This window comes from Rattus norvegicus, chromosome 4, assembly GCF_036323735.1.
Source record: "Rattus norvegicus strain BN/NHsdMcwi chromosome 4, GRCr8, whole genome shotgun sequence".
Taxonomy (NCBI): Eukaryota; Metazoa; Chordata; class Mammalia; order Rodentia; family Muridae; genus Rattus; species Rattus norvegicus.
This window is the reverse complement of record NC_086022.1, coordinates 27,970,751-27,987,145: the sequence shown is the minus strand read 5'-3', so window position 1 is coordinate 27,987,145 and position 16,395 is coordinate 27,970,751. Positions and strand designations below refer to the sequence as shown.

Below are 16,395 nucleotides of genomic sequence, written 5' to 3'. Positions count from 1 at the left end.
TTACTTTTAATGTCACGCTGCTTTTACATGTGTGTGTGTGTGTGTGTGTGTGTGTGTGTGTATGTATATGTGTATATGTATGCATATATATGTATGTGTGTGTATATATGTACACGTATATATATACACACACTTATGTGCATAACACAATTCACTACTCTTAGGAAATATCTACATCCACCTCCAACTTCATGGTGCTTCTAAGACAGAAAACGAGTTTCCCTAACATCTGAACAGTAAACAACATTTCACAAGAAAAGAACATAAAATGATCTCACCACCGAGTCTTAGATAAAAACAAATAAGGCTGGATCAGTGCAGCTTTTCTCTGAAGGCGTACATCTCAGAGAGGAAAGGGCGCTTCTCACATTGGCTTACCTGCTTATGAGCGTGGTCGTAAGAATTAATGTGATTGTCAAACTCCTGGTGTTTGCTATATTGCTTGTCGCACAACTCACAGTAAAAGTTTGCCTTTGCATCTTCCAGGGCTCTTGCCGTAGACTTCTCCTTTTCTGCAAAGTCCTTTAAAAAGGGCAAAAATGTCAGTTAACAGTTTTGTCTGAGAGAAAGCATATTTTATATTAATCAAGGTAGTATGTAATTGTACCATGACTAAAATAAAATGTTGAGAGCCGAGATCTCCTAAGATCCATATTTCTCCGGCAGAAACTTAGAATGTGTAGCATCATCTTTCTCTCCCACTGGTGTTCATTTTACATTTTTGTTTATCTTGAAATCCTACATTCACCCAATGAATCACTCATCCTAAACACTCGACCAGGGATGTCTCTGTCCCCTCTATTGCCAAGACCTGATGAATCTGTAGTCTGAGACTTCAAGGCTTTACCTTCTGAACATTCAGCATCTGTTAGATCCAGCAATTATACTTAGATTATACTTAGTCTATGTGTTTCAAACCATTATTTTTGTAGATTTTATGAAATCTCATTTCTAATAATCTTGGATATATCACTGTCTACTTATAATGATCTCAGATTATCTCATTTCTTATATGGTAATGATTGACAAAATATAAATATATGCATATATATATATATATATATATATATATTCCCCACAGACATCACATACAATCATCAAATAAGTATGCTGCAGAGAGACATGAATCAAACAACCTATTCCTGTTTAGCACCGGTGATTTGCTATTTCTCTTTATAGCCATTACACCGTGTTGCAATACTTCTTTTTTGCTTGCCATCACCCTTCTCTGACTTTCACCAACATGTCAACAGGTCTACAGCTCCACTAATATCAAGAAAATTTTTTCTTAATTGTGTGTGTTCCTGCATTGTTAAGCAAAGCCCAGTGCAGTGGAGAACAGGTGCATATTCACTATGTGTTACCTAAATCAATGGGTAATCGCAGCGTATTAACACTTCCTGCCTCACTTATTAACTTATAGTGCTTCCAACTTTGGTCATAGGCTAATAAGGATAAATTTAATGACAATAATTCTTTTATAGATATATCATACAGTTGGACAGATGTCATACACAAGATAAGGAGTTGATGAAGAGATTTGACGTAAAGAATGTATGGCCATCTCCCTTGTTAAAAAACACCTAAAAACATGATACGTATCCAAATACAAAAAGATAGAAGGAAGACCATACAGAATAAGGAGTAAGCAGCCTTATCAGGCAAGAAGAAACCAAATGCCTTGATTCATTCTCTCAGAGACTAGAAGAATTGGATTACACTCTAAATTAATGGGGGGAGGAAGATAGTGTGTGTCCAGTAATGAAAACCTACTCTGCCTTGTGGACTAAAACCCAGTTGACTAAAAAATAAGTTTAGTGTCCTGAGGCCACTGGTAATAAGGGACACTGAAGGATGGCTTTGAAGTGGTGATAACTGTCTTGACTTAGTAGGGTTGGGATCAAGGCAAATGATTATTCTCACACAGTCCTTACCACTGTTTTCCCCCTCTTTCTAAGGGTTACATTATATAATCATACCTTTAACCTTGACCCATTGCTCAAAAACACCTCATTCTCATGAAACAATGAAAGAGAACAATAATCATGGTTGAACTCTGGCACATATTAGTTTTATATTAGCCTATAATATCAATAATATTAATAGAATTAATTTCCATATTTTCCTTAATTCATTTCTAAAATTCCTTTAATTATCATCTTACATGGGTTTAGGTTCCAGATTTGACCGTTTAATGAAGTCTTACTCAATTAAAACTAAATGGCATTTATTGGGGGTCCTTTCTTATGACAATATCACAGAATCCAATTATACAATCGCATTTTTGCTTTATTTAAATAGTTACAAATTTAAATAGGGTTAGTTTACAAATTCCATTAAAAAACACACAAATGTAGTTCAAATGTGAGTATCCTGAAAAGCCTGATATAAAAATGTAAACCTATCAGCAGGAGCCTAGTCATTAAAAGCAGGGAAGCTAAGACAAGAGATAGAAATCATTGGTAGATGACAAAAGAGCCCGAGATTCCACCTTACAGCAATCAGAATCGCTAAGATCCAAAACTCAGGTGACAGCACATGCTGGTGGGGATGTGGGGAAAGAGGAACACTCCTCCACTGCTGGTGAGATTGCAAGCTGGTACAACCACTGTGGAAAATAATATGGTGGCTACTCAAAAAATTTGAAATAGTTCTACCTGAAGACCCAGCTATACCACTACTGGTCATATACTCAAAAGATTCTCCAACATGTAAAAAGGACACATGCTCCACTATGTTCATAGCAGCCTTATTTACAATAGCCGGAAGCTGGAAGGGACTCAGATGTATGTTGACAGAGGAATGGATACAGAAAATGTAGTACATTTACACAATGGAGTACTTACTACTTAGCTATTAAATACAATGACTTCATGAAATCTGCATGCAAATGAATGGAACTAGAAAATATGGGTAACCCAGACCCAAAAGGACACACATGGTATGTACTCACTGATAAGTGGATATTAGCCCCAAACCTCAGAATACCCACAACTCATGGACCATATAAATCTTAACAAGAAGCAAGACCAAAGTATAGATGCTTCAATCCTACTTAGGAGGAACAAAAACAGTCACTGGAGGTAGTGGGATGGAGAGACCTGTGGGGAGAGAAGAGAGGGTGGGATAAAAGGGGGGCCAGGATCAAGTAAGGGAAGAGACAGGGGAGGAGTACAAGGTTTCAGGAAATTGAATAGAAATATATAGCAGTAGGGACTGGGAAAATGGGAGTAGTCCAGAAGGGAGAGACTCCCAGGAAAAATATGGAATGACATTAGCTGAAGTAACTCACAAAGGGGAGATAGAACCTGTAAAGACCACTTCCAGTAGATAGGCATGGCCCCTAGATGGGGGATGGGGTTGCCCACAGATTTCAGATTTTTTTTTACAAAGAATTATTCCTGTGTAAAGAAAATGCAGGGACAAAAAAATAGACCAGAAAATAAAGAAAAGGCCATCCAGAGACTGCCCCACCTAGAGATCCATCCCATCTGCAGACATTAAACTCAGACACTACTGGTGATGCCAAGAAGCACTTTCGGACAGGAGCCTGTTTTGGCTGTCCCCTGAGGGGCGGCCAGCACCTGACTAATACAGATGCAGATACTCACAGACAATTTTTGGACTGAGCCCATGGACCAAAATGGAAAAGTTAGAGCAAGGACTGAAGGAGAAAATAATTGCAACCCCATAGGAAGAACAATAGTATCAACTAACTGGACCACCCAGAGCTCCCAGAGACTAAACCACCAACCAAAGAATACACATGGAGGGAATCATGGCTCCAGATACATATTAACAGAGGATTACCTTAATTGGCATCAATAGGAGAGTTTGCCCTTAGTCTTTTGGGGGCTTGATGCCCATCTTAGGTAGATGCTCGAGTAGTGAGGTGGGAGAAGCTAGAGTGGAGGGGCACCTCATAGAAGCAACAGGGGTATTTGCAGAGAGTAATCTGGGAAGGGGGACAATATTTTAAATGTAAATAAATATTTTTTAAAAGAGAAAGAAAAAGAAGGGATGAAGCAGAAAAAAGATGGGTACCAAAAGAACATTTGGTAAATCGAAAAACTTAAGCAACAACTAGACAAGGTATTAAGGATACTTTGTAAAAGAGCTAAGAGCGATCTTCAAATGATTTATCTACATACCTTTCCTTAGACCTATTCTGAAAAGTTAAATTAGACTATCTCACCAGATGGAACAGAATTGAATGGTGTGTATTAGAAAACTGACGGATAAAGTCACAGACAAGAAAAATCAGGGAAATTAAACCTCTTGTTTACTATATTACTGACATTTACCATTTATATGATTTGTGCCAAATCAAAAAACCATGAATAGTAAAGCTTTTGATGTTATTTACTGGCTCTTTTATCCCCATGCATCCATCCATCCATCCATCCATGCATCCATCCATCCATCCATCCATCCATCCATCCATCCATCCATCTGTCCATGCATGCATACATACATGCATACATTCATCTACCCATACTTTCACACTGCCAGTCACTATGTATTCATACATCCAAGAATCCCTTATGGGGAAGATTCTCACTGTCAAATTTTTACAATGTTCATAGTCTCTTATAGTTTGTACTCTAGTAGGACAGAGTTATAACCAATAAGGTAAAAACACCTATTATGAGATAATAGATAATCACCTATTGTTAGAGTCTTACCTGGTTTATTTTCTTTACAAAGAATAGGGTGGAAATCGAGATATTGATCATTCTGTCTCTGTCTCTCCCTCTCTTTCTAAACGTTAAATATTCAGAAAGCATGAAGTAGTTTGTGTTTTTTTTAAATCAAATGATAAAGTACTTTAACTGATTTATCCTGATGCTAAATTAGGATAATATTTACTTTCTAAAGATGTTGCATAATCTTTACATGTATTTGAAGATAAAGAATAAAGATAAAATTAGTAACAACTTGTTCTTAGTATCAGTTACTCTTAAAAATAAAAATGAATAACATTAGAAGATAAGACAGAAATCAACCATTGGCTTACAGTTACTCAGATCTTTCTTGTGGTTTGTAGTAGAGGATTGTTCTCGAGCTGAAGATAATACATCATTTATGATAACAAATATAGTTCCTTGTTTTTCATTCTTAATGATTGATAATTAATAACAATGTAAAATGATAGCTTTTTTCTATTGTTCATGGATATTTTCTTTATTTGCATTTCAAATGTTGTCACCTTTCCCAGTTTCTCCTCCAGAAACCCCCAATCCTAATCTCCCATCCCCTGCCTCCACGATGTTGCTCGCCAACCAACCATCTCAATCCCCACCCCCGCCTACTAGCCCTGGATTCCCCTATACTGGGGTATCAAGTCTTCAGTGGACCAAGGGCCTCTCCTCACATCAATGCCTGACAGGAGAAGGTAACAGGAGGTGCTGAGAAGTTATATTCCTTTGGTTTAGGATAAACTGTTCTATAGATATCTGTTAAATCCATTTGGTTCAAAACTTTAGTTACTTTTCACTGTGTCCCTGTTTAGTTTGATTCCATGTTCTTTCCACTGCTAAGAGTAGGGTGTTGAAGTCTCCCACCATTATGGAGTGAGGTGCAATGTGTTGTTTGAGCTTTAGGGAAGTTCCCTTTATGAATGAATATGGGCTCTTGCATTTGGAGCATAGATGTTCAGATTTGAAAGTTCATCTTGGTAGATTTTTTTTACAAGTATAAAGTGTCCTTCCTTCTCTCCTTTTTGAAAGCTTTTGTTTGAAAGCTTTTTGTTTGTTTGTTTGTTTGTTTGTTTTGTTTTTTTCAGTTTTTTTAACTCGATACTAGAATGGCTACTCCAGCTTGTTTCTTCAGATCATTTGCTTGGAAAATTTTTTCTAGCCTTTTGCTCTAAAGTAGTATCTGTCTTTGTCACTGAGGTGTGTTTCCTGAATGCACCAAAATGCTGGGTCCTGTTTATTTATCCAGTCAGTTAGTCTATGTCTTTTTATTAGGAATTGTGTCCATTGATGTTAAGAGATATCAAGGAAAAGTGATTGTTGCTTTCTGGGTTTCTTTGTTTGTTTTGTATTTGTTGTTGTTGTTGTCAAAGGTGGAATTATGTTTGTGTGCTATCATTTTTGGGCTAGTTGAAAGAAGATTACTTTCTTGACTTTTCTATGGTGTAATTTCCTTCTCTGTGTTAGAATTTTCCATTTATTGTCCTTTGTAGGGCTGGATTTATGTTAAGATATTGTGTAAATTTGGTTTTGTCTTGGAATATCTTGGTTTCTCCATCTATGTTAATTGAGAGTTTTGCTGGATATAGTAGCCTGGGCTGGCATTTGTGTTCTATTATGATCTATATGACATCTGCCCAAGATCTTCTGGCTTTCATAGACTCTGGTGAGAAGTCTGGTATAATTCTAAGAGGTCTGCATTTATATGTTACTTGATCTTTGTCCCTTACTGTTTTTAATATCCTTTCTTTGTTTTCTGCATTTGGTGTTTTGATTATTATGTGATGGATGGCATTTCTTTTCTGGTTCAGTCTATTTGCAGTTCTGTAGGTTTCTTGTATGTTCATGAGCATCTCTTTATTTAGTTTAGGGAAGTTTTCTTCCATAATTTTGTTGAAGACATTTTCTGGCCCTTTAATTTGGAAATTTTCACTCTCTTACCTATTATCCTTAGGTTTGATCTTCCCATTGTTTCCTGGATTTCCTGGAAGTTTAGTGTTAGCTGTTTCTTGCATTTTGCCTTTTCTATGACGGTTGTGTCAATGTTTTCTATGGTATCTTCTCTATCTGGGCTTCTTTCTTCTATGTTTTGTAATCTTTTGGTGACGCTTGCCATCTATGACTCTTGATCTCTTTCCTACTTTTTCTATCTCCAGGGTTGTCTTCCTTTGTGATTTCTTTATTGTTTCTATTTCCATTTTTAGATCATGGATTTTTTTCAAGGCCTTCACCTGTTTGTGTTTTCCTGTGATTTTTTAAAGCAATTTTTGTGTTTTCTCGTTTAGAACTTCTACCTGTTTACCTGTGTTCTCCTATATTTCTTGAAGGAAGTTATTTATGTCCTTCCTATAGCCATCTATCATCATTATGAGATTGGATTTTAAGTCTTCATCTTGTTTTTCTGGTGTAACAGTGTATCCAGGACTTGTTGTAGTGGCAGAACTGGGTTCTGATGATGCTAAGTAGCCTTAGTTTCTCTTGCTTATGTTGTTGTGTTGCCCCTGTCCATCTGGTTATCTCTAGTTTTACCTACCCTTACTGTTTGTAACTGGAACCTTTCCCTCCTCTGATCCTTGCTGTGTCAGAACTCCTCTTAGTCCTGCTGTCTCTGTTATCCTTTGACTCTGGAATCTTGTGATCCTGAAGTCCTAGTTGTATCTGATATCCTGGGAATTGAGCTTTCTCTGTGATCCTGTCATCTGTAGCATGTTAGAACACCTGGGAATCAGGCTTCCTCTGAGTGTTCTAGAGTCCAAGGACTGCTCAGAACACTAGTTCAGATTTGAAGGGACCTGTGCCACTGGATGGGCATGGTTTCCTACATCCCTGGAACCTGGGGTATCCAGTTACTTCAGGTGTTGGGGCAGATATTGTGGCCTCCTCACATCTAAACCTGGACATGTTAGGGCACCTGGCAGTCAGGTTTCCTTTGGAAGTTGTAACATGTTGTGTGGAGCCAGCGCCCAATGTCTGCTAGGGTACTGGTTCAGACAGTACAGACATGATAGCTTTTTAAAGAAGTTATTTAAAAATGAACTAGTAAGGCCAATTTTTGTTGTAATTTGGTAATAATTCTGAATAATTCATTACTTTGTATAATTAATATTTTGGGTATTAGAATACACACACACACACACACACACACACACACACACACACACACATACCCCTAGTCTTTTGTATTCATGCATGGAAGACATGTGTTAATAAACTGGCAGGTATTGTTTCAAAGTACCACCTTTAATTAGAAGAGTGGGTATTTGCTATCAAGTTGCTGCAATTATCACAACGATTACTACCCACTAAAAATCTGGAGGGCCTCTTGTAAACTAGCATTGTATAAATACTGTATTCCTGTTACCTGCTTAGTCTTGGCTTTGAACTGCATTCTATGATTTTCCCATTTGGCATGTGAAGGAGGGGCACAGACGCTTTGACCCAGACCATACTGCAAAGCCTGAAATTGGGCTCAGGTCAGTCTGACTTAAGAGCTACTAATAATGCCTGTGTTCACAGCTGCTCCAATGACTCTGTCATTATCCAGCAGCCGAATATGTCCAAAGTTCCAATTAGCTGGTTCTGAATATGGACCTACATTATACAATGAAAAAAAAATGGAAATCTATTGACTATGTTTTTTTACATCTTGAATGATTTGAGGATACAATTAATATTGAATAAAAATCTACATTTGAATTTTCACCATTAGGGAAGAGGTTGCTTTAAGAATTCTAATGTTCTGTAGCACATTCTATTGGTTACCCCCAAAAGCCTATACCTCTGTTGCAAAACAGTACATATTGTTAATTTTTAATTTTTGCCTCCATTTCTTTTTTTGTAGCTTGCTACAAACTAAATTAAAAAATCATGGTTCTAGTGATTATTTATTTCATTTTATTCATACAGATAAAATAATTTAGTCTTTGAGGAAAGAGAACCTTGAATGTCAGTCTGTGCCTTAAAATAGTTCAAGTACTGAAGAGTTCAATGTTCTCAGAATAAAGTAAGGGGAATAATAATATAGTTAGTAAGATTGATGTGAGGTAAAATGTAATAACTTTTGTACTAAGTACAGTGCATCACTAAGGCAGAACGAGGTCAGAAAGCACCACTCCAGACTATGACAAAACATGACCTAAGCACCCAATGTCAAAATGCATTTTCAGAGTGAAGATAACTTTTAACTCATTATTTGACAAACCTCAGGCACGGTAGCTCCCAAAAGTTACCTTCCAGAAGAATGATTTATGTTCATAAGGAAAATCTCCATTTGTATGTCTACCTTTAGGTGCCCAGAAGAGAAGGATAATATTAAATCACTTGGGTTTCTGAGTGTAGTAGGGAGTATGCATGTATGTGCAGCACATATACTGTCATATACAGAGGCCCTTAGAGAACTTTGGTTGTCCTCTATGTCTCCACATCTTGTTCCCTTCATACATGGTTTCTAACTGGTCTTAGAGCTGGTTTGTTCCCATGTGAACACCAAAGTTCCTGAAAAACTTATGTCTCTGCCTCACGTGGTGCTGGTCATGGATTGTGTGATTCAAATTCAGGTCCTAATTCTTGTAAAGTAAGTGCTTTGTCTACTGAGCCATCACTTCAATCTTCCCAGTCCACTGTCTCTTCATCCAGAGGTTCTTAATTAAGGAAGAATTAACTCTGCACCAAAAATCTTAGTGTTTCATGTGTGTTTGGTACTTCCCCTCATACTACATTCTTTATTTCAAAGATGGTGAAGTATAAACCCAAAGACAAAGACAACATCTGGAGCTGTACTCTAGAGACTTATTGCCTAGGTTATCTTCTAAACTATAGAGTGCATATGTCATTAACTTTCTTCAGTTCTTTTCTTTTTCTATGTTAATACATCTGTGTATACATTGTGCACGTACATGGATGTGTGTGTGCATGTATATATATATATATATATATATATATATATATATATATACACATATATATGCTTGGGTTTATCTGTATGCTTATGCGTATGTGGTGTATATGGGTATGCATGAATGAAGGCATGAATGTATGTTTGTATATGCACACATGTGCGTGCATGTACATAATTATGTATATAAGATTTTGCAAATGTATGCATGTGAAAGTACGTATGTGTGCACTTGTCTATATATGTGTGTGCCTGTGTTTTCACATGTTTGTGTGAGCACATATGTGTGTATGTGTGTGTGCATGCATCTTTGTGTGAATGTGTCTGTACATGTGTATGTGCATGCATAAGTGTGCATGTACATGTGAATATGTATGTATATGCATATCTGTGACATATTTGTGTCATTGAAAAAATATATTTTACATTATTCTAAGTCTGTAAAGAAAAATTTAACAGAAGTCTTAATAAGTAAAATTTTTTTCTTCTTATATTTATTTTTACCATGATAGAAAATAACATCTTTTGACTAGAATTAATCCTTTCAGATTTTAGTGGGCTTTTGTTTGCTTTTGGTTATTATATCATTGTTGATTTAAGATCTCAACTTGTAGTCATTTCTGGCCTAGAACTCACTGTATAAACTAGACTAGCCAAAAAATTAGAATGACCTCTCTGCCTCACTAGTGTAGTAAGTACAGGGATTGAATATATGAAGCACAGCACTGAATCAGTTTTAAAATATTTATTGTGTGTGCATATGTGTGTATGTGTGTGCTTGTGTGGCAGACCATGCTCAGTGGAGGTCAGAGGAAAAATTTGGGAGAATCTACTTCCTCTTCCAAGATGTGTGTTTGGGGATCATTTCTCTTTTCAAGCTGCCTTGTAATCACTGGCTCTCTGCACCATGGGTTGTTTTGGGTTTAGTTTCTTATATTTTGTTTTTCTGTATTTGACTGTCTATCTGCCCTACTTTTATCTACCAAATATTCATGCAAATAACCAAGACAGCCTTATATTAGCTTAATTACACATACATTATTAATATTGATTTTCCGAAAGTTGTGAGAAGCACCATTCATAAAAAGTCTTTGTATTTATAGCATCTAATATAATATTTCTTACTTGAAACAAACAAGAAATAGATAGTAAGGATAAAAGTTAAATTTCCTGTTGCATTTTTAAATATCATAGGCAATATATATTTCCATGGAAACATTAACTCCTGATATAATAAAAGAGAGACTAAGTGAGTATGACTGTAAACAAGTGGAATGTTTACAGTATTTTTAAAATTAAGAACAGTAGAATTAGTAAAAAGATGCCCCAATGTATAACAAGGACACATGTTCCACTATGTTCAAAGCAGCTTTATTTATAATAGCCAGAAGCTGGAAAGAACCCAGATGTCCCTCAACAGATGAATGGATATAGAAAATGTGGTACATTTACACAGTGGAATACTACTCAGCTATTAAAAACAATGATATCATGAAACTCATAGGCAAATGAATGGAACTAGAAACTATTATCCTGAGTGAGGTTAACAAATCACAAAAAGAACACACATGGTATGCACTCACTGATAAGTGGATATCAGTGCAAAAGCTCAGATTACCCAAGATACAATTCACAGACCACATAAAGTTCAAGAAGAATGATATTCAAAGTGTGGATCCTTCAGTCTTCTTAGAAGGGGGAACAAAAATATTCATATGAGTAAATATGGAGATGAAGTTTGGAGCAGAGACTGAAGGAAAGGCCATCCAGAGACTGTCCCATCTGGAGATCCAGCCCATATACATACAGCCACCAAACCCAGACAAAATTGCTGATACCAAGAAGTGCGTGTGGACAGGATCTTTATGTAGCTGTCTCCTGTGAGGTTCTATGAGAGCATGACAAATATAGAGGCATATTCTTGCAGCCAACCATTGAACTGAGAATGGAGTCCCCACTGAATTAGTAAGTGAAAGGATTGAAGGAGCTGAAGGGGTTTGCAACCCCACAAGAACAACAGTGCCAATCAACCAGAACTCCCAGGGACTAAACTACCACCCAAAGAGTACACATGGATAGACTCATGGCTCCAGTTGCATATGTAGCAGAGGATGGCCTTGTTGGGCATCAATGAGAGGAGAAGCTCTTGGTCCTGCCAAGGCTCGATGCCCCAGTGTAGAGGAATATCAGGGCAGGAAGGGGGAAAAGGTGGGTGGGTGCATGGGTGAACACCCTCATAGAAGCAGGAAGGGGCAAGTGATAAGGAGTTTATGGATGAGAAACTGAGAAAGGGGATGGCATTTGAAATGTAAATAAAAAATATCCAATACAAAAATTAACAAAAAACTTTACTATAAGAATAGAACATTACACACAGCACAGATTAAAACGTACAAATATAGACTCCTGGCTGGCAATCTTGTTCTCATCTCTGCAATCAGTTATTTTTCTTGTAGTTAATTGTGAGCAATGTTTACATATTTTTCAGACTTGAAACCAGATATGATGAAAACTGGAACTCTCTATTGGTCTAGGAAATATGTGCTGTCAGCCAATTCCTAGGTCATAAAGGGAAAATTCATCTTCTTATTAATGATTAATTTAAGATGTTCACATTAAACAACAAGTACAGTCACATTAAACATGTGAAATTGTCTCTGGAAAGTCTACATTGGCATCAAGTCAGTTTCTAATTTGGAAAGAATGACAAATTTCTGAATTGCTTGTCAATTAAGAGCCTGTTTATTGGATTTGTGTTTATGAAGCAATAATTAAATAGCTCTAGCCTGTTTGTATAGCTGCTAATTTTGGAAAAGCTTCATACATGGCTACAAGTGAATAGGCATCATTATTGAGAAACAGACTCACTCTGATAAGCTCAAATGTTTACCAGAATTGAAGACGTCCAATTTCATCTTTTCTAGAATAAATTAATGTGAAGTTCTACTAGAAATCATCCTTTGAAAAGAAGTAAGAATATTGCAGGAGTATTCTCAGATAATCTTAATAACATCTATTGATTCATTGCTAAATTATGTATGTTGCCTAATTATACAGGAAAAGAGAATACAATCTCCATATTTCTTTTGTATTATAATTTTTTATTTTTAGAGATTATAATAAACGTAGATCATTCCTTCCCTCAGAAATCCTTTCTAACTCCTCTCGCGTACCTACCTCTTCTTTTACTTATTCAACTTTATGATGATTTACCTTTAATTTTATATATATATAATTATATTTATATATAATTAATATATATTATATTTATTTTATATATAATGCACACATGTAACATGCATATTCACACATTTTAATACAAGAAGAAAGTTTTATTTAAACTATTTAAATGTATACACAAACTTACATATTTTATAGTTATATTTAATTAATCATGTAAATCCTCATGACTTTTCAGGCATCTTTCTTTTATTTTATCCTTTCCATTCTATATCTTTCTGTATTTCTTATTGGTCTTATATCGATATAATATTGAACAAATTTTGAAATTGTAGCTTGCTATGCACAACAATAAAAACAGTAAAAAATATGCAAACAAATTATTTGGGGGAGATATAATACTGCCTAACCAAAATTCAAGCCCTATCAGTTTCTAGTAGAGAAAATCCAAGCTGGCATCAGTAAAATCAGACAGTATCGCTGAGCATAGAAGACAAAGGACACAGGTATAAAATGTTCACCTAGAATGCAGACATAAAAAAATATAAGGAATAAATGAATATATGTACTTTATTTATGTCACTGTGTTTTGCTACAGAGTAGCAAATGGAGTACATTTTTGGAAATCTTGAATTATGTATGATGGGACACAAACTATAAAATTTTACAACATAAAATATCATTCTAAGTGTAAAGATCAAGTATCCCAATAATAATTTTATTAGTTACTTTAGGTTCTGTGGTCATAACTCTTCATGACCAAAAGCGAATCAAGTACAAAGAGTTTATTTTGGCTTTTAATACAAGAGTGAGTGACAGGAGGCTATAAATCCTCAAAGCCCACCCTGGATAATGTAGTTTCTTATTTCTTAAGCAAGGTAACATCTGCTAAAAGTTCCAAAATCTCTACAAATAGTAGCACTGGAAACAAAATATTTAGAAATATCAGTCTATTTGATACACTCTTATTTCAACCACCTCAATAATACATAAGTCTGGACTTGTCAATTAATAATGCAACCCACAGCACTATGAAGAATAGAAAAAGTTGGAGAGATTTATAGGAATTCTCTGATATACTCTGAATATATACCCTCATAGAAAAAAAAGTCTAAATAATTTGCATTTGTTTAGCTCTTTCTTCATTAAATTTAAAGAAAAACAATTCCTATATATTAATAATCTCTATCTCTCTCTCTCTCTCTCTCTCTCTCTCTCTCTCTCTCTCTCTCTCTCTCTCTCTCTCTCTCTCTCTCTCTCTCTTTCCAGAGCTGAGGGCCTAACACAGGCCCTTGTGTTTGCAAGGCAACTGCTCTACCACTGAGCTAAATCCCCAAACTTTTTATTAAAAGAGATTTATTTATTTATTTTATGTATCTGAATACACTGAACTGAGTTGTCTTGAGACAGACCAGAAGAGAGCATCAGATCCCTATTACAGATGGTTGTGAGCCACGCTTTGGTTGCTTGGAATTAAACTCAGGAATCCTGGAAGAGCAGTCGGTGCTCTTATCTGCTGAGCCACCTCTCCAGCTCCCAGCTTAAGTCCAAGGGGATCAAGGACCTCCACATCAAACCAGATACACTCAAACTAATAGAAAAAAGTGGGGATGAGTCTCGAACACATGGGCACTGGGGAAAATTTCCTGAACGAAACACCGATGGCTTATGCTCTAAGATCAAGAATCGGCAAATGGGACCTCATAAAACTGGAAAACTTATATAAGGAAAAGGACACTGTCATTAGGACAAAACAGCAACCAACAGATTGGGAAAAGATCTTTACCAATCCTACATCTGATAGAGGACTAATATCCAAAATATACAAAGAATTCAAGAAGTTAGACTCTAGAGAGACAAATAACCCTATTAAAATAATGGGGAACAGAGATAAACAAAACATTCTCAGCTGAGGAATATCGAATGGCCGAAAATTACCTAAAGGAATGTTCAACATCCTTAGTCATTGGGGAAATGTGAATCAAAACAACCCTGAGATTCTCACACCAGTCAGAATGGCTAAGATCAAAACCTCAGGTGACAGCAGATGTTGGTGAGGATGTGGAGAACGAGGAAGACTCCTCCATTGTTGGTGGGATTGCAAACTGGTACAACTACTCTGGAAGTCAGTCTGTAGGTTCCTCAGAAAATTGGACATTGCACTACCTGAGGACCCAGCTATACCTCTCTTGGGCATATACCCAAAGGTGCTTCAACATTCAATAAAGACACATGCTCCACTATGTTCATAGCAGCCTTAATTTTAATAGCCAGAAGCTGGAAAGAACCCAGATGCCCTTCAACAGAGGAATGGATACAGAAAATATGGTACACATTTTCTACACAATGCAGTACTGCTCAGCTATCAAAAACAATGACTTCATGAAATTCATAGGCAAATGGAATGAACTAGAAAATATTATCCTGAGTGAGGTAACCCAATCACAGAAAAACACAATTGATATGCACTCAATGATAAGTGGATATTAGCCAAAATGCTCGAATTACCCAATATGCAATCCACAGACCACAGGAAGCTCAAGAAGAAGGATGACCAAAAATGGATGCCCCCCCCTTCTAAAAAATATCAACAAGAGGGGATATGGAGGCAAAGTTTAGACCAGCGACTTAAGGAACGGCCATTCACAGCCTGCCCCACATGTGGCCTATACATACATACACACACACACACACACACACACACACACACACACACACACACATATATATATATACACACACACATACACACATATATATATGTGTGTGTGTATACATACATACATATATATATATATATATACATATATATGTATATATATCCACCAAAACTAGATTGATGAAGCTAAAAAGTGCATTCTGAAAGTAACCGGATATAGATCTCTCCTGAGAGACACATCCAAAGCATGTCCAATATGGAGGACAATGCTAGCAGCAAAGTGAACTGAGAATAGGACCCCCTTTGGGGGAATTAGAGGAAGGATTGAAAGAGCTGAAGGAGCTTGCAACCCCATAAGAACAACACTGCCAAGCAACCAAAGCTTCCAGGGACTAAACCACTACCGAAAGACTATACATGGACTGACCCAGGGCTGCAACTGCATATGTAGCAGTGAATAGCCTTGTTGGGGCACCAGTGGAAAGGCAAACCCTTGGTCCTGCCAAGGTTGGACTCCCAGTGCAAGGGAATGTTGGGGGTGGGCGCTAAGGGGGATGGATAGGAGGGAACAGCTGTATGGTGGAGGGGTAGGGGATGGAGGCTTATGGACAGGAAACCGGTAAAAGGAATAACATTTGAAATGTAAATAAAGAAATATATCTAATAAAAAATAAAATTAAAAACAAACAAATAATTTCACCCATGTCATGGAATGTCTACAACACCCATACAGGAAATCAGCATGAGAAATATAAGCCTCATGTGTGGGAGACTGTTAGATGCTCTGTTCCCTTCTGCCCTTTCCTGCGTGACAAAGAACAACCTTTGGGAACCCCAAAGAAAAACAGAAACTATTGACTGGCCACATTCACAGACATTAAATTCACTTGAAATTCAAGAGAAATTGTCTATAACTGAAGTTATGACTTTGGAAAGTGTCGATTCTGTTGTTGTACAAAATAGAA

At 36.6% G+C, this 16,395-nt stretch overlaps 1 protein-coding gene across 1 annotated transcript in view; it reads right to left on the bottom strand.

Annotated features, from left to right (window-relative positions):
* Zfp804b (zinc finger protein 804B) overlaps positions 1-16,395 on the bottom strand; it is a 535,678-nt gene that overhangs the window by 112,480 nt on the left and 406,803 nt on the right. The window contains exon 2 of the mRNA XM_008762730.4: positions 379-522. Within this exon, the coding sequence (XP_008760952.2) occupies positions 379-522 (144 nt within the window). The remainder of the gene's footprint in view (positions 1-378; positions 523-16,395) is intronic.